The sequence below is a fragment of the Perognathus longimembris genome, chromosome 18 (assembly GCF_023159225.1).
Source record: "Perognathus longimembris pacificus isolate PPM17 chromosome 18, ASM2315922v1, whole genome shotgun sequence".
NCBI lineage: Eukaryota > Metazoa > Chordata > Mammalia > Rodentia > Heteromyidae > Perognathus > Perognathus longimembris.
In genome coordinates this window covers 1,808,772-1,833,524 of record NC_063178.1, presented here as the reverse complement: position 1 = coordinate 1,833,524, position 24,753 = coordinate 1,808,772, and the positions used below count along the sequence as shown (strand labels likewise).

General features: G+C 39.1%; 1 protein-coding gene and 1 long non-coding RNA gene across 7 annotated transcripts in view; both read left to right on the top strand.

Annotated features, from left to right (window-relative positions):
• Positions 1-24,753, top strand: part of Arid4b (AT-rich interaction domain 4B) — a 102,330-nt gene that overhangs the window by 8,457 nt on the left and 69,120 nt on the right. For all 6 annotated transcript variants that reach the window (XM_048367711.1, XM_048367712.1, XM_048367714.1 and 3 more), the window contains exons 3-5: positions 19,883-19,993; positions 22,510-22,575; positions 24,658-24,748. In XM_048367711.1, the coding sequence (XP_048223668.1) occupies positions 19,883-19,993; positions 22,510-22,575; positions 24,658-24,748 (268 nt within the window). The remainder of the gene's footprint in view (positions 1-19,882; positions 19,994-22,509; positions 22,576-24,657; positions 24,749-24,753) is intronic.
• Positions 1,187-19,149, top strand: LOC125367110. The gene is made up of 3 exons (XR_007213990.1): positions 1,187-2,162; positions 6,665-6,669; positions 19,139-19,149. It is a non-coding gene; the product is annotated as an uncharacterized LOC125367110 (long non-coding RNA).

Below are 24,753 nucleotides of genomic sequence, written 5' to 3'. Positions count from 1 at the left end.
AAAGCCAGAGGAGGAGGCATGGCTCAACTCATAAAGCACTAGCCCTTAGCAGAAAAAGCTAAACCAAGTGGGGAGGCCCTAAATTCAAATCCCTGTAAAAGGACTTTCAGCCTCCAAAACTGTGAGCTAAGTAGTGTCTTTTTTTTTTTTTTTCTTTTCCTGTGCCAGTATGGGGGCTTGGACCCTGTGTCCAGATACTGTCTCTTAGCCTTTTTTGGCTTTCTGATGATTAATTAGAGATAGGAGTCTCATGGACTGAGCTGGCTTCAAACTGTCATCGTCAGATCTCAGTCTCCTGAGTAGCTAGGATTATTTTATAGGTGTGCACACTGGCACCTAACTCTCTTTTAAGTCACCTAGTCTAAGATTTTTTTAATATATAGTAAAGGAAAATAGACAGATAAAGGAAGCCTTCGAATGTTATCAAGCAGGAGAGTTGAAGTGATCCTAATTTTCAGAACAGAAGAGTAATTGTATGGAAGCGGATTTGGGAAGATCAGTCATAAGGCACTATCATGTTAGTTCTGGGGTGGTAGACTAGGTAGGAGAATGGTGGTGTTTGGGATCATGAAGGTGATTCACTTTTAAAGGAGTAGACGTGAGGTGGAAATTCTACTTGCCGCTAGGTTACAGATGAATACTCTCAGAGACCTTCCTTAAACTCTTTGTGGTGATTGTTAGATGGAATTTCTGGAACTGAGTAAACCAAGAGGGCATTGCCAACTTCTCCATTCTCTCATTAGTGAGCAGTGAATGCTCAACCAAGCAGTTTACTCAGTTTCTTGTTTTGTTTTTGAATTTTAAAGAGAGATAATTTGCATAGCATACATTCACCTTTTAAGTTGAGCAATTAATTTTTAGCATTTTTACAAGGTCATATATCCATCACTACTACCTAATAACTCCCGAACATTTTCAAAGAAAATGCTTACAAAGAAAATTGCTTACCTTTACAGTTGCTCTCCTTTCTCCCTTCCTCTACCGTCGTTAGCAACCACAGATCTACTGCTCCTCTTTGTGCTTCCCATGTAGCTGGGAAGAAAGGTGTGTACCACCGTACTCAGTTACGGGGTGTCTTGTGAACTTTTGTCTGGGCTGGCCTTGCATTGCAATCCTCCTGATGTCTGCCTTCCAAAAGAGCTAGGATTACAGGTGTGAGCCACTAGTGCCCCATTTTTTCTTTTAAGGTAACAAGCACATTTGATATGTTTAGGATATCATAAATGTGGGCTGGAGCCGTAGCGTAAGTGGCTGAGTGCCTGCCTAGGAAGCTGGAGGCCCTGAGTTTAAACCCCATTACGGGAAGTGGGGAAGCAGGGGAAGGAGAAGATGATACACATATGCAGATTTGTAAAAATAGTTTTCTCTAGTCCCTGTCTACCACTCAGTGTCTCTGACCCTGTGAATATTTTCTTTTCCCAGTTTGTTGATACATACAGCAGGCTATTATTAGGCTAATTTATTGTTACTGACAAAAGAAACGTAAAATGGAAAAACATTTGTCAAAATCACTTGTTCTTTCCCATCTTTATACCTCTCTTCAAACTTGACCTTGACTTCCTGTTGACCTGCACTTAAGTCTTTGAAGGCAACTTTTGTCTTAGATATCCTTAGAGTGCATTGTGTGTGAGAGATGATTTTAGGTATAAACTTTCCTACGCTACTTCATCTTTTACCTCTTGATGATTTTCCTGTCTGTAGAAGCTGTCACTCTGCAAGGATAATCGTGAGCCTCCACCACCAGCATATGGCTGTAGGGATGATCTCAGGTGCCACAGTTAGTACTTTTCTTCACAATGCCAGCGTGGCAACCAGCTTCATGTTTCTGGGGTTCCTTGATTTGGCCATTTTGACAGCAGCCACCTTGATCTACAGCGAAAGCAATGAACTGTTTAAGACCAGAACTCATGCTGCCTTCTTTCTGATGTGGCAAACCAAAATGAGTGAATCTCTTGAGATGTTCTTCTTCATCCAAAGAAGTAATCATTAATATTCTGTGACTGGAACCATGATCACATTTTTTATACTTATAGATTATGAAAGACCTAGATTTGGGTAAAACTTGCAGTACAAATAAATAAAATAGTTTGTCGATTACCTAAGTGCAAAGTATCACTCTACACTTGAGCCATGCCCTCTCTCAGCCAAAGCATCACTTTTCAGTATAAGGCAGAGGGAAATATATCAATATTACCTTCTTGGTTTGGTCTCTTTTAAACCTAGTGAGTGTTGAACAAAACGAACTATGACTAGTTTGTTCCGAAGATGATTGAAATATTTTCATTTAATTAAAGTATTTTCATATACTTAAAACTGTGATTGTATGTTACCTCTTAAACTAGTAATCAGTATGTTTAATTTAATTTAAAGAGGAATTATGTTATTAAAATGATATTTCTGCTCTCAGAAGTGTGCAAGGAATCCTGACATTCAAGTTTTCTATAAAGATAGACTTTCAAGTCTCATGCTTGTAATCTTTTTTTTTTGGCCAGTCCTGGGCCTTGGACTCAGGGCCTGAGCACTGTCCCTGGCTTCTTCTTGCTCAAGGCTAGCACTCTGCCACTTGAGCCACAGCGCCACTTCTGGCCATTTTCTGTATATGTGGTGCTGGGGAATCGAACCCAGGGCCTCATGTATATGAGGCAAGCACTCTTGCCACTAGGCCATATCCCCAGCCCCATGCTTATAATCTTAGTTACTCAGGACACTAAGATATGAGGATTGGGTTTGTAGCCAGCTCAGGCAGGAAGTAGAGCTGTGGCTCAAGTGGTAGAGTACTAGCATTGAGCAAATGAGCAGTGACAGCATCCAGGCCCTGGGTTCAAGCTCTGGTTCCAGACAGAGAGAAAGAAGAGAAGAGAAGGTTAATAGGCTTTCATAAAAGTGGTAATTTTCATATTAAAATCTACAGCCAGCATTCAAGTTTGAGGAAGAAAATGTGAGTTTATGAAACAGTAAACAATTTGCCAGAAAGTAAAAATAGATCTAAATTCAACTTCAATAAACACAGAAACTTTACTTCATGTTTCCCCTGCTATTCTAATCATTATATTTTAGCCTGACTGATAGAAGCAAGGGACATAAGAAAAAAGCAAAAAGAATGAAAAGTTTTCAATGAATTCTTGTCTTTTAAATTAAAAATTTTTTTTTTGTCAGTTATGGGACTTGAATTCAGTGTCTGGGCACTGTCCCTGAGCAAAATTTTTTCTCAAGGCTAGCGAGCCACAATACCACTTCTTGCTTTCTGGTTGTTAATTGGAGATAAGAGTCTCTTGGACTTTCCTGCCCGGATTGGCTTTGAACCATGATTCCAGAGCTTTGTCTCCTGAGTAGTTAGGATTACAGGCTTTTGAGATGAGCATAGACATCAGGCGTGTGTGTGTGTGTGTGTGTGTGTGTGTGTGTGTGTAATGGAGATAAAATTGTTATTGAGTAAGGTTTTTTGAGTATTAAGTGAAATACTAAATTGAAAGTGCTTTGTACTGTGTATTCTTGGCTTGGTTTTGGGGTGGTATGTGAAAGCTCTTATTCTAGCAGGAGCTTATTTTATAAGTTGGTAGAGTTGATTCTTCTATCAAGACTGGGATTTATTTAATTGTGGCAACTCTATGTGTAGTTTATGTGCAATTTTCTTTCTAGTTTTTGTCAGATGTAGGGCTTGAACTCAGGGCCTGGGTGCTTGCTGTTCCTGAGCCTCTTTCTGCTCAAAGCTAGCTCTCTACCATTTGAGCCACAGCGCCATTTCCAGCTTTTGAGTGGTTAATTGAAGATAAGAGTCTCACAGGGATTTTCCTGCCCAGGATGGCTTCAAACCGCAATCTTGAGATCTCAGCCTCCTGAGTCACTAGGATGGATACAGGGGTGTGCTACTGGTGCCTGGCACAGTTTTCTTTTTAAGAAGGCTAGTGTCCTTATATGAAGAATGATTGTACTTATCTCAAGGGTTTGTTGGGGTGACTAAATGTAATACCAGCATTTATATAGTAGGTTCTTATTAAATTGTAGCTTTTACTAGTTCTCTAGGAAGAATGTACAAGTTCTAGTCATTTAAATAGGATCTTTGGAAAAAGTTCACTTGAAAGTTTGGGGGAAGGAAATGTTTCAGGTTAGAACCTGTTACTTTTGTTTTCTTTTTAAGTTCTACAAGACATTGTTCATGGAAGGTAAAAAATAGGATTTATTTTAGGGACTGTTTTCTCTCATTTCTAATCTTTGTCTTTACCTGTGCAGAAACATAGCAAATAAAATTTTTCTTCTTTCCTAATACACTGCTCTCTTACTCAGCAGATTTTTGTAATGAAAAAGTATTTTCTTCCAGACTGACAGGATTGTTACTGGATTAGATGAACCACTGGAGTTTTTTTGTTTTGTTTTGGGGAGTAAGAAGCATCCATTTCTAACCTTGATTATGTAGAGCAAACATTTTCTCCCACTGCTGATCAGGTAACTATTGGGATTTGGCAGTGGGAACCAAGTAAAAGAGGGCTCGGGGCCCTGTCAAAACCAGTGTTCACTGCCACTGTCAAAGCTTAAAAGTGAGGCAGGACTTTGTATCTGAGAGTAGTTTGTTTTTTAAGTACAAATAACTCACTAAAAGACCTTTTTTCTTTGCTTTTGGTGCTAGGGATCAAATTCAAAACCTTGTGCAAGTGCTTTACCATTGAGCTACAACCTCTATCCTCATTTCTTTCCTTTCTTCTTTCCTTCCCTCTTTCCTTTTTCTTCCTTCATTCCTTGCTTCCTTTCTATCTCCCTCTATCCTGTTCTCCGTTTCCTCCTTTTTCTCTTTCCTTTTCCTTTCCCTTTTGATGTTTGGAAGCCGAAGATGGCCTTGAACTCCCGGGAGCTCTGGAGTACTGAGATTAATAGCAAGGGCCTGGCTTCCCATCTCTGTTTTGTATTTGAATGTTCTTGTTGTGAGTTTTGCAGTGCTGTGTTAGTTTGCTGTGTGAGATAGGTTCTCACAGTGTAGCCCAGGGCTGGCTTTGATCCTTTTGCCTCATTCTCCTAAGTGTTGGGATTATAAGTGTGTGTTATTACTCCTGGCCTCATGCAGATCTATGCCATTCTTTTTTGATGCTTTTAGTAAGCTTTTATTTACATTGAACGTTTTCCCTATTTCCAAATTATTTATAAATATTTTATTTATTTTGATGGTACTAGGGTTTGAGCTCATCTACGCAATTGTCAATACAAGTGTCACTATTGTTCTTTAAGTTTTGGTAAATAAGTCTCTGGAGGCCTCAGAACAGTATTTTGCATTCTCTAGGTGTTTAGTAAGTATTGTTAATTTATTTGAATGCCTGATATTATTACTAAAGAGGTAAATAGCTTTTCAGTAACTATACCGTGTTTATACAGTTTCTTATAGCCTTATAAATTGTTTTTATAGCTACCGTTAATGAAACTTAACTGTATGAGGTTGCTCCTGAAAGGAAAGTTGTGAGAGGTAGTGAAAAAGGTGTCTTTTGCTGAAGGGCCACTTCTGAAGCAGGTCAGGTGGTCAGGTCGGTTGGCATCATGGCCCACGTGGCTCATCCCATCACTCGGAGGTTGCAGCAGGAAGATCTCAAGTTTGAGGCTAGCCTGGATCTCCGAAGGAGCTGGACACAGGTGGCTCACAGTGGTAATCCTAGGCTGAGCTCTGAGGATCACAGTTGGAAGGCAGCTGGGGCAGGAGCATGAATGAGACTCTTATCTCCAATTAGCCATCAGAAGACCAGCAAAAAGCTCAGGTACACAGCCATTAGAAAGAATAATACTATGTCATTTGTAGGGAAATGGATGGACCTAGAACAAGTCATTTTAAGAGAGGTAAGCCAAGCACAGAGAGACAAATGGCCCATGTTTTCTCTTATTTGCAGAAGTTAGATCCAAAATACCCCAGGACATGATAAGTTACACAGGACTCTAGACATTTACATATAGTGAGACCAAAGGAGGATGCTCTTAGGGGAGGACCACAAAGGTGCAAATACCCATGTGCCTCTGAACATAGATAAAAGAACATGTTTTGGAATGAACTCCAGGAAGTGGAGACAAGAGCTTTTTTTCCTTTGTTGTTTTTGTTTGCTTTTGTCTTATTTGTTCATTTATCTGTCTTTGGGAGGAAGGTCAGGGGGGCACAGAAATGAAGGGACAAAGGGTGGAACAAATGCAGCAGTGCTACTCACCAGACACTCTGTTGAACATGAACTATACAACTTGTGTGTGAGGATGGGAGGGTAAAACTAGGAGAGAGTTAGGGAAGGGGTGACATTGTCCAAAAAGAAATGCACTCGAGGGCTGGGAATTTGGCCTAGTGGTAGATTGCTTGCCTCATATACATGAAGCCCTGGGTTCGATTCCTCAGCACCACATATATAAAAAAAAGCCAGAAGTGGAGCTGTGGCTCATGTGGTAGAGGGCTAGCCTTGAGCAAAAAGAAGCCAAGGACAGTGCTCCTGAGCACTGTCCTGAGTTCAAGCTCCAGGACTGGCAAAAAAAGAGAAAAAAAGAAATGTACTTGTAGCTGGTTGCTTACTGGTTGCTTACGCCTGTAATCCTAGCCACTCAAGAGTCTGAGATTTTAGGATTTCAGTTTGAAGCCAGCCTGGGCAGGAGACTTGTCTCCAATTAACCACCAGAAAACCAGGAAGTGGCGCTGTGGCTCAAAGTAGTAGAGGACTAGTCTTAAGCAGAAAAGCTCATGGACAGTGCCCAGGCCCTGAATTAAAGTTCTATCACCACCACCACCAACAAAAGAAATACATTACCTGGCTTAGTAATTGTAACCCCCTCTGTACATCACCTTTATATAACAATAAAAAAAATTTAAAGGGAGAACTTGGCACTGGTGGCTCATGCCTGTAATTCTAGCTACTCAGGAGGCTGAGATCTGAGGATTGCGGTTAGAAGCCAGCTCATGTAGAAAACTCTTATCTCCATTAAACTACTCAGAAAAAGCTAGAAGTGGTGCTGTGGCTCAGGTGGTCATGCACTAGCCTTGAGGTGCAGGGACAGTGCCCAGGTCCTGAATTTGAGCCCCAGGACTGGCAAAAAAGAAAAAGAAAAATAAATTTTTAAAAAGGGAGGTAGTGGTGCTGGGAATATAGCTTCATGGTAAAGAGCTAACATAACATGAGCACGATCTTGAATGCCTAGAAGCATTTATTGGAGGGTAATTTTGGGACAGACCAGTGCAGATAGACCCCAGAAGATAGACCGAGCTCAGGGATAGACTGTGTGGTTTCTAAGAAATTATTTTAACATTACAATTACATGTTTTTTGATTGGTGTATTAGATTGTCATAATTTTAATTAAAAAAATTTTTTTGCCAGTCCTGGGGCTTGAATTTAGGGCCTGAGCACTGTCCCTGGCTTCTTTTTGCTCAAGGCTAGCACTCTACCACTTGAGCCATAGCGCCACTTCTAGCCTCTTCTGTTCATGTGGTACTGAGGAATCAAACCCAGTACTTGATGCATGCTAGGCAAGCGCTCTACCACTGAGCCACATTCACAGCCCACTAATTTATAATTTTTATAGTAGTTTTTTTCTCACAGTGTCCCTTTGAGGCAGGTCAGCAGCATTTTCCAATTTTATGGTTGAAGAAACAGATGCAAAGATGTTGAGTGATTTGCCCACTGGCATGTGTTATACTCTGCTACTTATTAGAAATAAGGAAGTTGTTGCCATTTAGAGATCTTTTTGTGTCTTTTTTGGATAGTGAGTATAGTTTAGAAACCTTTTGCTTACTTTTGAAGAAAACTGTTTTGAAGCTAATTTACTTGCATTTTTGGTGTTATGCATTCTTTTGTATATGAAAATATATTAAATGAACTACAGTGGATTTATGTCTTGGGGAAACCTTTGCTAGATTGAAAGTTTGTGTCATATATAGTAGAAGGCAGTGTAAAGTCTTTGAAGTGCTTCCAGTTTAGAATAGGTAAAAATGAATCCTCAGGCTACATTGCTATAAGGTATTTTGAATTGAAATACTGGTCCATGGTGGCAGAAGAGAGTATTGAAGTCATTTAGCTCTGTGGATTTAGAGCTTCGGAGTAATGGTAGAAGAATAGTATCTATCCAGAAAGAATTAAAATCTGGTTGGCTTCTTTTTTTTTTTTCAGTCCTGGGGCTTGGACTCAGGGCCTGAGCACTGTCCCTGGCTTCTTTTTGCTCAAGGCTAGCACTCTGCCACTTGAACCACAGTGCCCCTTCTGGCCGTTTTCTACATAAGTGGTGTTGGGGAATCGAACCCTGGCCTTCGTGTATATGAGGCCCACTCTTACCACTAGGCCCTATTCCCAGCCCCTGGTTGGCTTCTCTTAAAAACTATACCTTGAGCTGGGCACTGGTGGCTCACGCCTGTAATCCTAGCTACTCGAGAGGCTGAGATCTGAAGATCAATGTTCAAAGCCAGACAAGGCAAGAGAGTCCGTGAGATCCTTACCTACAATTAACCACCAGAAAAAAAAAGGAAGTAGTGCTGTGGCTCAAGTGGTGGAGTGCCATTCTTTTTTTTTTTTTTTTTTGGCCAGTCCTGGGCCTTGGACTCAGGGCCTGAGCACTGTCCCTGGCTTCTTCCCGCTCAAGGCTAGCACTCTGCCACCTGAGCCACAGCGCCCCTTCTGGCCATTTTCCATATATGTGGTGCTGGGGAATCGAACCTAGAGCTTCATGTGTAGGAGGCAAGCACTTTTGCCACTAGGCCATATTCCCAGCCCTAGAGTGCCATTCTTGAGCTGAAGAGCTCAAGGACAGTGCCCAGACCCAGAGTTTGAGCCCCATGATGGGTGGGAGGGTGTTAATTACTTTTTTGGACCTAAGTCTCCTATGTTACAAATACTTTTCCTGAAGGATGTGCAGCTTTTTTTTCCCACCCAGTTGAAAATAATTCCACATATAATCTTTCTGTATTGACAGTGAGTGGGTAGTTTCAAGTAACTTAACTTGTAAAAACTTATTATTATTATTATTACTATTTTGATGGCAACATGGTTTAAACTCAGGTCTTACTCTTGCTTGCTCAGGTGGCACTCTGCCATTTAAGCTATGCCTCCATTCTGGCTTTGGAGATGGAGTCTTGCAGACCTTTTGCCTGTGTTGGCCGCTGGATCTTAGCCTTCTGAGTATTTCAGTGTTGTGCCAAGTCCCGAGACGACCACCAAGAAGGCCACCGAGACTCAGATGGTCCGAAATGCAAAAGCAAGGCAAGGCTTTATTCAAGCGAGCTGCAACTCGGCCCTTGTCCTAGTCCTACCCACCGACACAGCGGAGATTAGGAGGAAGCCTCAAGCTGTGATTACACAGGGCTTATAAAAACAAAGTTACAACAATCAGGTGTTCAAGCAAGCAAGATTAGGACACAGGCACAAATCTGATTGGCTCAGGGTTCGAGGCATTCTGGGGCCAGTCAGAGTTAAGCATTCCCAGCGGTTAGAGTTCTAGACTGGCTGGGCCCTAATAAGCTTGTCCTGGGTTTGCCCACAGGGCCTGCTTATCGCAGGTTCACGTGGTAAAGTGGGGTTCGCGTGGTAAAATGGGGTCTGACTTCAAAGTCTGGCACTTCCTCAGGTGTGAGCCACCAGTGTCTGGCACTTTTCATTTAGCATCTTTTTGTTTTTGTCTGGGGCAGGCCTCTATTCTGTGCAGCTAGGATGACAGGGTACTACTTTTCTTGGCTAATTGGTTGAGATGGAGTCATGCTAACTTTTTGCCAGAGGCTGACCTCAAACTGCTTTCCTGATCCTTACCTTCTGAGCCACCATACCTTGCCTGAAAAGATATGATTTAAGGGATCATCCAGAGCCTGAAACTTATGTATTTATTTTTGGAGTGTCAAGACAGATGCTTTAATGCAAAAATAAAATTTGAAGAAAAAGTTAGGAAGCATCATTTGCAAGATGAGCTGAATCTTCTGTGCAAAATTCTATCCTCATAACTGGCCAATAAGAAAGCTTACATGTACAGTATTGTATGAAATCATCTAAGTTAGAAATTTTGAACCTAGGATCTTTGGCTAGAATCCATTTTATAAATGTAAATCTTAAAAAGATCTTTATTTTCACTTATGTTCAAACTGAAGTGATCGTATTCTTCAGTTAGGCATGAGGGCCACAACCACAGCAACTGTTTCTATGATTCATCAGGAGTAGAAATTACATATGTTTTTGTAGCACATTACAGTAGCTGCAGATATCTTCAAATACCGCTCAGTGTCCTCCTATTTGGAAAGTAGGATAGTTATTCAGCAGCTTTCCATGTCTTTTTATATGTAATTATTAATAAAGCATTATATATGATTATAGGAAAAAGATATGCCCTGATAATCTCTCTCTCTCTCTCTCTCTCTCTCTCTCTCTCTCTCTCTCTCTCTCTCTCTCTCTCTCTCTGTGTCTCTGTCTCCCTGTCTCCTTTTTTTAGTTAAAAAATAATTTTCTTTTTGCCAGTCCTGGAGCTTGAATATCTCTCTCTCTCTCTCTCTCTCTCTTTCTTGGCTGGTGCCCTATCCCTTCAGCCACAGAAACTTCACTTCTGGCTTTCTTGGTGACAAATTAGAGATGAGTCTCATGAACTTTCCTGCTCAAGCTGGCTTTGAACTGTGATCTTTAGATCTCAGCCTCCTGAGTAGATAGGATTACAAGAGTGAGCCATCTGGTTCACATATTCTTTAGCTTACTCCTATCTTTTATACTATCTGTGGGGGGTGTGTGTGTGTGTGTGTGTGTGTGTTGGATCTGAGCTTAGGACCTCACATTGCCACTCTTGGCTGGAGCTCTGTCACTTGAGCCAGCCTCCAGTCTGGCATTTTGCTGATTAGCTGGAGACTGAGTCTTGAGTTTTGGTGGGTTGTGGGACTTGAACCTCTGGGCCTGGACACTGTCCCTGAGCTCTTCAGTCAAAGCTCCTCTCTACCACTTGAACCACAGCACCACTTTTTCTGGTGGCTAATTGTAGATAATCTCATGGACTTTCCTACCCGAGCTGGCTTAGAACTGCATCTTCAGATCTCAGCCTCCTGATTATAGGATTATGGGCACGAGCCACCTTGCCTAGGTTAAGTCTTGAGTACTTTTTTTTCTGCCTGGGCTTACTTCAGACTGGCCCTTCAGCTATCAGCTTCCTGAGTATCGAGGATTTACAGGTATGAGTCACTAGTACCCACTGAGAAACTCAGCATTTTTTCCCGTAGTGTTCCTTAGTGACTTTAGAATCTTATTTTCCAGAAATTGTGCTCAGTAAATATTTATTTCCTGACCACTGAGTATTTTGCATATATTCTGGTTAAATTTGTATAAATGCACAGCATCTATGGACTGTATAGATTGTGTGTACATATGAGGCTCTGTGTATGTAAGCTTGGGGTTTTCCTGAATGGACAGAACGTTACAGTTCTACTTGATATTTGCTACTGTATGTGTGATTGCAATTTTTCCTTTCTCTAACAGACTGTGCATGTGTTGCTGTAAGTTTCAGACACATTTGACATAGGAAAATATTGTGGGTTTTAGAAAAATTTCCAGAGATACTTAGTCATTGTCTGTTACTTGGAAAAATACTGGCATCATCATAAATCTTATTAAAGGTTTCTTGCCAAAGGAGTATATATAAAGGTGGTTAGTAGTGTTAAAGTTTGACTTTGAGTGAGTATAATAAAGATCATTGGTCCTTTTGATTAATTATGAGAACTGTTCTTACTTAAGTAGCTAAGATTACAGGGATGACTTCTTGTATCTTTCACAAAGCCATTTAGCAAGTTTGCTTTTTTGCGTAATGGTTGCCGGACTGGGCTCTGTATTCCTTTCTTATTGTTGCTCTAGAAGTTAGTACAAATGTGGTTGTTGTTTAAACAACAGACTTGTTGTTTTACATGTCTGGAGGTCAGCAGCCCTACATGGATGCTACTAGATGTGCTCCTTAATCCAGCTCTTGAGAGTTGGTTTCCTCATCTTTTCCAGCTTTTAGAAGATGAACTTACTGCTTTTTCCGTCAGCAGCCTAGTATTCTGATTTTGACACTGACTACCTCCATTATCACTAAGGATGTTTGTGATTACAATACACTCATCCAGATAATCCAGTGTGCTCTCCCCATTCCAATGTCACGTGATGGGAACCTGCAATTTAAACTTTCTCTTGCTAGGTAATGTAACATTTTGAGGATTAGGATACAGGCCTTTCATTTGAGTATTATTCTTAGTTTAGCAAAATGATTGGCCTTTTAACTCCCTCTGTAAAATAGGATTGATATTTACTGTTTACCACAAAGGAATTTTGCTAAGATGGAAATTGTGCCAGTGTAGGCAGGTAGAATACACTCAATTAACAGATGCTTTGTGGTTGGTCCTATCTGCTAACTTGGTTTGTGGCTAGAGGTGAGGAGAGGTCAGGTAGTCTTCAAGGGAACTCCAGTGGCTTATAAAGATCTGGAGTTAAGCTTGACCTCAGGAAGCAAAACAGTGACTACTTATGGACCTCTTAGAAAGTGAGGCTTCACTATTGCTGTTAACTTTTCACTTGATTCTCTAAAGGCAAGGTTTTGTTTTAGAATTCAGTCTTTCTTGACCTTTACATGTTGAAAATAGTAATAATGTATAGTATAGTATTAAAAATAGTTGAAAGCTGCTTAATTCTTAATTTGTTTCATGACCGAATCTTTTCTGCAAAGTACAACTCTCTCTCTCTCTCTTTTTTTTTTTTTTTTGCCAGTGCTGGGGCTTGAACTCAGGGCTTGGGTGCTGTCCCTGAGCTTTTTTGCTTAAGGGTAGCACTTTGCCATTTGAGCCACAGCTCCACCACGTTCACCCTTTTGTTGACTAATTGTAGTCTCTCCCAAACATTCCTGCCTTGGCTGGCTTCAGACCGAAATACTCAGATCTCAACCTCCCGAGTAGCTAGGATTACAGGCATGAGTCACCAGCACCTGGCAGAACTCTCTATTTATAAGCACTAGGCTTTTCTACTTAGTATGGCTTTCCAAAGGGTTGCAGTTTTTTAGGGAGGTCTTGAGTTATTGTAGTTTTAAGTCACATTTGTTAGTTTATATAAATCTAGTTGGTGTTTTCAAGTCTACTTGGTGTTGTCACCTCTTGTTTAGCACGGAAGTTTTAAAACTTTGAAAGCAGTGCTGGGAGGCAAGATGTTAAGGAATATATTGTAGAAATGACTATCAAGTCCTTGCAGAAGGGAATTTTAAGGACAAGTATGTATCGTCTATATTGTTCCTGTCTCTGGAATAAATTTAGCAAGAACATTTCTATAAACACCAAGTCATCTTGTAGATGTTATAGATGGAAAAGAAAAGAGATCTGCTAGTTCTGTCTTACTACAAACCCAAGTAATTGAGATTTTTCAGTTCTGTATTTGAGAGACATTGTGTTTATGTAGATTCCATCATGGCGTATTTGCATGCGTAACTGCTGGTTTGAGTTGTAACCAGTAATTTGATTCTGGTGGTATAACAAAATTCTGTGATTGTAAGGTCTTTCTTGATTCCGATCTTCCTCTGTGTTGTTACTACATGACATACGTATTCTATCATAGCCCCTAGAACATTCTTTTTGGCAGGCAATAAGTACTGGACAAATAATTGTCTTCATAAGTGCATCACTATCAAATCGGTTTTATAAAACTCTGCGCTCCGAGTTAGAATTTTTGCCCTCAGTTGCTGTTTTACATGTATGGAATATTTTGTAAAGTGAAATGGGGTGGGGAGCATTTATCATAGAAAAATAACATTAAAATGTGTCATTGTAGTAATCATTTATATCTCCTGAAAGCATCTTTAAGGCAGAGTAAGCTAAATCTAGTAGTAATTTTAATGCTAAAGGTAAAGATAGCCAAAAGTAGTTGAGAACGAGTTTGTAGGTGCTATGTTTACTAAGCACAAATATCTTACTTGATCTTTATGAAAATGTGATGAGAACAGATATAAGAAAATAGTAGAACTTGAATTTGAACTCATTCTGATATCAGAGCTTTCTTTCTTTCTGATCATACCACCTACTTCTTAGTTGCTAGATAGAGTTTCAAAACAAATGGAAGGGCTGGGAATGTGGCTTAGCCAGAGAGTGCTTGCCTAGCATGCATGAAACCCTGGGTTTGATTCCTCAGTACCACATATTATAGAAAAAGCCAGAAGTGGCGCTGTGGCTCAGTAGAGTGTTAGCCTTGAGCAAAAAGAAGCTCAGAGACAATGCTCAGGCCCTGAGTCCAAGCCCCAGGACTGGCAAATAAATAAATAAATAAATATGTTCTTGAGACAATAAAAAGATATCCAGTAAAGCCATGTTCTTTCCAGTTTCTGTTTTTGTTTTACTTGGCTAGAGATTGAACCTTGAACCCAGGTTTTCTTATGTGCAAAAAAGCACATGCTTTACTAAACATCAAGCTTCATCCTTGCTCCCCTGGTTGTTCGTACCATACATTTGAAAAGCTCTTTTTGCTGGACTTGGATGTAGTTGAAACTCAAAAATCTGTAGGATAGAGCTGCTGGCCTCTACCACTGATAGAGAAAAATGGTAAGTTCAAACTCTGTGTAGACTAGCTCCTTCACTTGCATCTCTTGCCTCAAGACCTAGTATTCCTTTCCATTATTATGTCCCAGAAGATGTGTTTGCATGAGTTGTACACCGGTACTGGGCTTGAACTCAGCTCTACACCCCCCCCCCCCCCCATGCTCTCCTCTACCTTTTCACTAAAAGCTGGCCCTCTTGCCACTGAGCCACACCTACATTTCTGGCTTTTTGTTGTTTAATTGGAGATAACAGTCTCCAGGATTTGTTGTCTGCCCGATTTCAACCCTTGATCTTCAGGTCTCAGCCTCCTGAGTAGGTAAGGCTACAGGTGTGGAATCACTGGTGCCCAGCATCCTCTCTGCAGTTTTCATAGGTGGTGCTGTCTGACTTCTGTTGATGTTTCCTTAGGAGGCATACCGTGGCAGACTGGTTCGCTTTCACTGTTGTAAAATTGGCCAGTAGTTTTGAGTGTTGTCATCCTGCTATATCCTTTGTACAATGGTCAGATGGTGCTTCACAACTTGAGCTACCCTTCCAGTCTAGTATTTTGCTGGTTAATTGGAGATGGAATCTCATGAATAATTTTCATTGTGCTGACTTTGAACATAGATCTTCAAGGTCTCAGCCTCCTGGTTAGCTAGAATTGGTGGCATGAGCCACCACTGATTTGTCCCCTCCTTTCCTCTGTTTTTTATATCTTAATATATAAAATAACAATTTGAAGTTACTTAGGACTCCATGTCTCAGCTAGGAACAGTAGATCATGATGCTCCAGTATGCTCAAAGTAGGTCTTATATTTGTAGATTTTTTTTTTTTTTTTTTTTTGGCCAGTCCTGGGCCTTGGACTCAGGGCCTGAGCACTGTCCCTGGCTTCTTCCCGCTCAAGGCTAGCACTCTGCCACTTGAGCCACAGCGCCGCTTCTGGCCGTTTTCTATATATGTGGTGCTGGGGAATCGAACCTAGGGCCTCGTGTATCCGAGGCAGGCACTCTTGCCACTAGGCTATATCCCCAGCCCTGTAGATTTTAATCATTTTCTCTTGATAGTCTCTACCCAAAAGGCATTTCATGTTGTGAAACAGTACATCAATTTCCCTTAGTGGTGTGTGTGTCCTGATCTTTACTATCCAGGGATTTTATATGTGATTCAGTTTAGGTTTATTGGGTATGTTAAAAACAATAAGAAATGGAAGTAGTATTTGATTAATGCATGTAGTAAGCGTTATATGGACATGCCAAATTTGATGGTGTTGGCAGTGTTTTTATCCTGGAATGTGACACTGAAAGTGCTCATACATGATAGAAGCAGTATAGCATATCTCAGTTCCCTAACGTCCTTGTAATTTGCTAAGATGACTGGGACTCAATATATGTATGCTGCATTTATAATTGCTTTATTGCAACAAGACGGTACAAAACCTCACCAGCAGGAAGAAAAAGCGTATAGGGCGAGGTCTGAGAGTAAACCAGATGCATATTTCTCCCTAGGGTCACCCCTGACACACTTAATTGCCCCAGCCAGAAACTGTGGCAGTGCAAGTGAATTGTTGCTAACTGAGGAATGCCTATTAAAGATTCAACATGGGTGTTGCCATCCAGTGCCTTGCACATGTCCAAATTCCAGACTCTGAGAACGGAAGCAGGTGTTCAGCATAAACCATATTAGTGAGTCAGTCTTACCAATGAATGGTGGGAATCCTTCAGAAATCCATGTTCCTGTCAACTTCCAGGGCCAGCCTTTCAAGCACATTTCTCTGAGATGAGCAGCCTCAAGACTGCTGTAAACTCCTGCACAGAGAAGTCTTAGCTTTCTATTTCTGTATTTTTTTCTTGTTTACATTGAAAGCAAAGATGTTTCTTCTTTGCCAAAGTCTTCTCAAAGGACCTTTCCTATAATACATTTAAATGAGTTGACGTAGTTAGTGGGGATTATCTTTCTGCCATACTCACATCATCTATTCTGATTCTAGCACTGTGATAAAAGTATTTTTCAGGAGCTTGAGATTCCAGAAAACATTTCTCCAGAGTATTTGAAGAGCCATCTGGCCTGGTCAAACAAATTGCTACTTGTGGACTTGTACTGCTAGATCCTCCTTGTATTTTCGTTCTCTCTAGTCTTGTATTCCTGAGACTAATAGCACCTGCTTTTGTTACTTATTTCTACATCATCTAACTGCTAAACACAAATTTGTTCTAAAAAGAATTGTAAAAAGTTAAGGCAGACATTCTCTGAGTGTTTATCACATCAGCTATTGTTCAACATTTTACATTAGCATTTACATATATGTAACAGTTCACATTTTATAATGTATTTTACTTAACATACATTATATTTAAATAGTGTGTAGTATATAATGCATGAATATATATTTTACTATCATCACCCTTATCTTACAAATGTGAAATTAGACCAGAGAAGTTAAATAATTTGTCCCAAGGGTCATACAGCTTTAAGTTATATGGACCTTGGTTTGAATTCATGTGTTCATTCAGAGCTCATAATTTTTACATCCCAATATAAGGTGCCTTCCAATAGATGGTGTTTTTAAATGTAAGTATTTTTCTGCTTAAGAGAAACCTCATTTAGCAGTGCTTAACTAACATCTAATGTCTTTGGTATAATAAATATTTCCTTTTTGTGTAGGTGCTATTTAGGACAAGGGCATACAAAGCTGAACAAACCACTACATCTGCTTTTTAGGTTATCATTTTAGATAACAGAAATCATTAAAATACAGTAAAGAGGGGCAGATATATAGAGTTCAATAGTAGGGCTCATATGAGGCCCTGGGTTGAATCCCTAGCACTATCAAAAGAACCCAAAACACTTGCAAGGTCATCCTAACAAAATGTATGTTTGGGACCAAGTCAGTGCATGTAGTAGTAAGTACTATAGCGCTGGTTATCAAAAGACTTTTTAATGCAGTAGAGGTGTGAAATTAGAACGAATTCTATGACTTAAGGATATTTATACATATTGTGGGTCAAGTTAGTTGATGGATTTTTAAACAAATAGTTATACAAAGAAACTACCTCAATAAAATACTGTGGTTTGCTTTTGGGCTCCTGTGACTCACACCTGTAATCCTAGCTACTCAGAAGGTGAGGTCTGAGGATCCTGATTTGAAGTCATCCTGGGCGGGAAAATCTATGAGCTGAAGTGGAGCTGGGCTCCAGTGGTAGAGCACTAGCCTTGAGCACAAAAACTCAGGGACAGTAAGTACGCAGGTCCTGAATTCAAGCCCCAGTATTTGCATACGTGTGCATATGTGCCACACACACACACACACAAATATTTGAATTTGAGTATTTTGGAGATGGTTTCAGGTTAGCCAGCCATTTGAATAATTAGCTGTTGTTTTTTTTCTCTCTCAAACGTGCATTTGGTGTAGTAGAAGAACATTAGAGATTGCTGTTGATTTGTTTATGCACTTTATACTTGACTGGCATTTGTTAACTTGAAGGATTTTTTTTTTATCTACCAATAGCTAAATTGAAAATTGCTTATGCATTTCAGAGTTCCCTTGGAAATCAATGATTATTAGGTACTAGTTAGATCATTTGGTAAATTCACTAGAAAACTAATTGTTTAAGCAGTGCAGGATAACTGTGAAGTAGCTGTTGCCTGGCAACTAGAAAGCTGTTCTATTTGCTAAACAAAGGGATAGTAATTTTGTAGTTTAAATTCTCTTGTGGTATGGAGGTGCTGTTTAAAAACATCTTATTTTAACCTTTGAGATGGTCTGTGTTATTGACCAAAATCACAGAATCAGAGCAAAAAGGTAAGGTAAGAAGATTTTTTTTTGTATTTGGCTTTATTAGATAAACAAATCCTCAGTACTAGTGTTGATCAAAGGAATCTTAGCTAATTCCTTTTGTTTTTTTGTCTGTCATGGGACTTGAACTTGGGCCTGGGCAATGTCCCTGAGCTTTTCAGCTCAAGATTGGTGTTTTACCACTTGAGCCACTGGTGTCTAGCTAATTCCCAATACAATTCCTTATGTACTTTTAGTTTGGACAAAAGTACATTAGACTTACAACAAGTGTATAGTCTTGATGGTTTTCTTATCATACTAAACAATTGTGCTATTCAGCCAAGTATTCCTGAGAGTCTTAATACTAACTCTTGTACTAGAGTTCAACATTATTACTCAGTGTGTGAATTGAATAAGGGAAATAATATTTTAAAGAATTTCTTCACATACACACAAACCCATAGCTTAAATAGCTGTATATATATATGTATTTGTATACATGCAAACATGGATAATAATTTTTTAAAGATAAGGAGAGGATTGGTTTAATTCCAAATTCTTGCCTCCTCCTTGGTGGAGCATCTTGGGATATTACTAGTATTTCTTGTGAAACAATTGAGAAAAATTGCTTATATAACCTTCTTTTGGTTATGAAACTGGTACAAGTAGGAGAACTCTTTAGAAATATTAGATCCTAATGAAATGTTACTGTGAAAAAATTCCAAGAGCTGGGTTAGGACTATTAAAAACTAAGCCATAGTGAGGAAATATAAGTATTATTTAAGGTGGAAGAGTATACAGTAAACTCAGAGGAAGGCATTTGAATGTTTTGCCTCAGTAGTTTGAAACGGCTCAGATTGGATTTCTTCAAATGGTTTTCACCAGTAATTTGAATACATATTTTCTTTCTTTTAATACTACCTTAGGATTGTCTATAGAAATAGAGCTATTTTGAATTTGGATGGCAAGCAGCCAAGATAGAGCTTAAATATTACAATTGATGTTCTTTCAAACATTGAGTTGTAAAGATTTGCTGTCTAGCAAATGGACCATTTCTTTATAAGTAGCCTGTAATAATAAATATTTTGTTGAATAAATGAGTGAATGGGTACCTGGGTCCATACATGAAAAGGTCTTCTTGTTAGTGAGCCCAAGGATCATGTGTTTAATAGGAAAAGAATGCCTTTGTTTCACAAAGTGTTAAGTAAGGGAAAATTAAAATGGGAAAAAAAAAAGAAAAAGGGAAAAAGGTGAGTGGGGAGGGATGGGTGAGAATTTTGAAAGGGGTAACATTGATCAAGATGCATTGTTCTCACCACTACAGCCCGGGTTCTGTTCCCCGTGAGGGAACAAAAAAAACAAAAACAAAATAAGATGCCTTGTATTTGTTTTGTTAAATGGCAACTCCTTTGTACAGCCACTTAAAGGCAATAAAGAAAAAAGGATGCCTTTGTATTTTACACGATAAACATTTTACTGTTTTGAACTTATATTTTGTAAGTTGACTTGTTGAAAAGCACAATCTGCATTACTACAACTTTCATAGCTATAACAGCATTAGATCTATTATTCTGAGGTTTGATTATGGGAATTAGGCAGTCTAATGAAATTATTTCTTTGCATTTTTAGGCCCTTGATGAGCCTCCCTATTTGACAGTGGGCACAGATGTAAGTGCCAAATACCGAGGCGCCTTTTGTGAAGCCAAAATCAAGACAGCAAAAAGACTTGTCAAAGTCAAGGTACAGTATGTATAGATGTTTGTAAATTGTATTTGACATTGGGTGCACAGTGAGTTTCCAGGAGTAATGATTGTAGAATTCCCCCCAAGAATCCTTTATTTCAGTTCATTGGAGTAAGATTTGATTATTATAATTGATTTTTTGAATGCCATTTCACTATATAAACTTGGTATTCCTTGTATTATTGGTGTTAGTTTCTAGGAGTAATGGTTGTAGAAATGCTCCCAAAGAATTGTTTATTTCAGTTAATTGGAATAAGATTTGATTATTGTAGTTGACTTTTTTTGAATGCCAGTTCACTATATAAACAATGGTATTCTTTGTATTGTTAGTGTTTTAGTGCTGGAGAGAACCTTAAAAATTATTGTTTGACTCTCTAATTTAAGGAAATTGGGGCCATTATAGCAAAACGGTTATTAAATTTTAAGATATCCTCATCCAATTTATCCATGAAATTGGAATGCCACTTAAAATTGATGGATTCCCTAGACAATGATGGAATGAGGTACATCTAGTTATTATTCTTTTTTGTGTGTTTACTGGTACTGGGGCTTGAATTCAGGGCCTAGGCGCTGTCCCTAAGCTTTTTTGCTGAAGACTAGCATTTTACCATTTGAGCCTCTTGGTGATTAATTGGAGAGAAGAATATCCTGGACTTTCCTGGCCTGGCTATTTTCAAACCTGCATCCTTAGATCTCAGCATCTTGGGTAGCTAGGATTATAGTCATGAGCCACTGGCGCCCAGCAAAAGTGAATACATTTTAAACAGACTTGTGGATTGATTTCTTCACTACTAGTTTTCATTTGTGCGAGTATTTATTTGCTAGGCGTGTTATATAAAGATCTTGACACTATGAGTGTAAGGACCAAGTTACCGTTTGCAAGTGGCTGAAAGTTTAGCTGAAGGAGACAGGTGCTGCCACACGGGATTTAAATGTGGTCGTGCTTTTGTGGAAATGCCTGGGGTGCTGTGGGGGCAAGCTTCTTTTGGCTCATGAGTATGCCTTTTACCTAAAATGATAAGAACTATGTAAGTCCGATAAGAGTTTATTCATTGGTTGGATCCTTGTAAGAATGCTTTTGTCTTGTGTAGAGAAAACAATTTTTTTCTGAGCTAAATATTGAAAGCTATCATGCTTTTTTTTTGCCAGATAATTAAATTTTGTTTTCTTTTGTTTGTACTGTTTTTCTTAATATCATTTTAAAAATTGTTTTTGGTGGTGAAGCAGACTGAATGCAGGCCTCCTCATCACTTGAGCCTTGCCTTGCAGGTAGGGTTTCATTTTATGCCCAGGTCAGCCTGGGATACTGTCCTCCTGTTTACACCTCCAGTGGAGGTGATGTGACAGGCTCCTACCACCATACCCCACTAGTTTACTGACGCAGGTGGAGCCTCAGGTAACGAGGATGGCGTCAACCTGTGATGTGATCCTCCCAACCTCTGCCTTCTATGCCTAATCAACTCAGCTCATTAAATTTGGATTTTTTTTATTTGAATTTACTGTCTTCATGTCCATTTCCCATTCTGTAGAATGGATTATAAAGTAAATTTCTGAAGCTAGATTGCAGTGTTTGAATTTCAGCTTTACCAAGTAATGCTGCTCTGATCCTTGACCAGTTACATGCTTCTATGCCTTGGTTTTCTTACCAACAAAATGAGAATAATCATGCCTTCTTAATATAGAATTGTGAAGATTTTTCTTTTCTTCCTTCAATGATGAAGCACTCTACCACTAAGCCTTCCACCGTGTACCATCCTTAGCCCTGAAGATTAAATGTTGTTTAGTTTTTTTTTTAATTTATTTTTATTTATTTATTTAGCCAGTCCTGGGGCTTGGACTCAGGGCCTGAGTACTGTCCCTGGCTTCTCTTTGCTCAAGGCTAGCACTCTGCCACTTGAGCCACAGCGCCACTTCTGGCCGTTTTCTGTATATGTGGTGCTGGGGAATCGAACCCAGGGCTTCATGTATACGAGGCAAGCACTCTTGCCACTAGGCCATAGTCCCAGCCCCAAATGTTTAGTTGTAAGAAAATAGTTGAGGCTGCTAGTAATTCTGGTATGTGGGAAGATAAAGCAGGGAGATGAAGAGTTCGAAGCCAGCCTAGGATGTACACAGAGACTATATGCCAAAAAACAAAGGAAGAATAAAAATTTGTGCTATTGGTTATTCCATTAGCTTCCACAAAATGATGTAGTCCTTAAGATATCTACATCTACTCTTAGCTCATTTTTTAGGAAAAGTTATACAACAGAACTAATTGCTAATAGATTTGAATAAAGTGTGATGAGTGGAACATGGAGTAATTTAGATATGTCATTTTGATACTTCTGTTTTTAAAAAGACACAGTTTAGTTAGTTGTCTGGTTAAATCATTTTTTGGTTAATGTGCCTAAGCACATCAGGACCATCTTTATATTAGGCCAGTTGTTAGTTACAGTAAAAATAAATAATTAGTATTTGGGTGTACTTATGTTGCTTATGTTCTTGGTGGCTAATTAAATTTATAATTTCTAGGTGACCTTTAGACATGATTCTTCAACAGTGGAAGTTCAGGATGATCACATAAAGGGACCACTAAAGGTAATTCATTTATTAGTGCTTTGTCATTACTTTTTAAATGAATTTGTTACTGAGTTAATAAAAGAAATACATAATTTTATCAAAAAAGACCAATAGAAAAAATTGGTTTAGACCTAACAGTGTTTAGTAATGAAATGAATGTTAAAGGAAAACTTGATTACTGTTACTTAAGTGTTTGAGTACTGTCTCAAGGCTAGTGCTCAGCCACTCCCCTTTTTTTGGTGGTAATTGGAGGATAAGACTCTCAAGGACATTCCTGCCCAGGTTGGCGTCAAACCACGATCTCCAGATCTCAGCCTCCTGAGTAGCTAGTATTACAAGGTGTGAGCCACTGGCACCTGGCAACCTGCCAGTTTTAACTTTTGAATTTTCAAAGTTTTAATTGAGCCTCCTCCAAGATTTGTGTTTTGAATATGTTAGGCACTGTGGAAGACTGAAACAAAGGTATGTGTGTGTGTGTGTGTTTAGTTTTACTCTTGCCTTGAAAAATAATTGCCTGTCATTTCTATTTTACAAGTATCTTCAAATATTTCATGTGCATGTTTACCACCTGCTGTCACAAAAAGAAAAAATATGTACAGTTTTCAGATTACTTTAGCCACCATTTATTTAGCATTTAGTACGTTCTACAAAATTCTGTCTGGTGTTCATAGTTTAATTGAAGATAAGTGTCTCACAGACTTTACTGCTCAGGCTGGCTTTAAACCATGATCTCAGATTCCTGAGTAGCCAGAATTACAGGCATAAGCCACTGGAGCCTAGCTTTTTTTTTTTGCCAGTCCTGGGGCTTGAACTCAGGGCCTGGACACTGTCCCTGAGCTCTTTTGCACAGCACCACTTCTGGCTTTTCTTTGCGTATGTGGTACTAAGTAATCTAATCCAGAGCTTCAAGCATGCTAGGCAGGTACTTTACTATTAAGCCACATTCCCAGCCTTTTTTTTTCTTATTTAAGCCTTTTTGTATGTGGTTAGGGCTAAAGAGGTTTGACTTTGACGTTGTGTACTATGATTTGGTTTTAAGTTGTTTGTCGTACTTGGTTTGGGCGTCAGACCTTGTTTTTGTTCTCTACCATTTGGGCCACACCCCAAGATTTTCTTTGTTTTTAAGCTTTTGTTATTTTTCAGGTAAAGCCTCAGGGTTTTGTGGAATTTTCAGGAAAGAGAGGTCTGGGACCAGTCTCAGATCTCCATCCTCTTACTTATTACAACTTCCTGTGTAGCTGGGATAACAGATTTGTGGTAACATGCCTGCCTTATTGGCTTGATGAATCTTAACTGATTTTTTTGCTCTAGCTGGCCTTTGGTATCTGTCTCCTAAGTAGCCGAGATTACAGATGTTGAACCATAACTCTTGGCATATAGAGTTTTCAAACATTTTTGTTGTCTGTAGGTTGGTGTGTGTGTGTATAGAATCTGAATTGTTCCCTAGTATAATTTTTCATCAATAGTGTCAGTATTGTATGTTTCTCTTAGCGGAAATAAATCACAAAAAAGGATTATTTAATCTCATTACATTTTCAATTGTAAATTTAGATGAAAATAACACCTAGGCCATTTGAATATTGAGTAAAAAAATCATAGTGTGTATTTACTGATTAATTTAATGGTTCTGTTAATTTCCTGGGGTTTCCTTCCCTAACCTTTTGGGCATTGTGTGAATCTAACACAATGAGCACCTTCGTTGTTATTAATACTGTAAAAAACATAGTGTTACTATCAGGAGGAAAATATTATAAATGACATTTGTTTGTAGAGCTTCAAACTTCTTTTACATTGTCCCTCTGCTTCCTTGAAAGAATAGTGGACTATAGTGCAAGGACAGCCAATTTCACATGCAGTGAAAAGACTTTAGGGTTGTAAGGGCAAAAGTTTTCAGAACAATACTTAAGATACTATTTCCCTATTCCACTGACTGTCAACATTTTCACTGATGGTACAAAAGCATTGGTGGAGAAAACTCCTGGCCTTTTGAGCAACAAATTGAATGCACTCTCATTCTTTTTCTAGCATTCATTCATTTTTTTTTTGCTAGCTTTTTTTCTGTTTATCTTTACAAAATTCTAACATTTTAAAATATTTTAGGTGGGAGCTATTGTGGAAGTGAAGAATGTTGATGGTGCATATCAGGAAGCTGTTATCAATAAATTAACAGATGCAAGTTGGTACACTGTAGGTAAG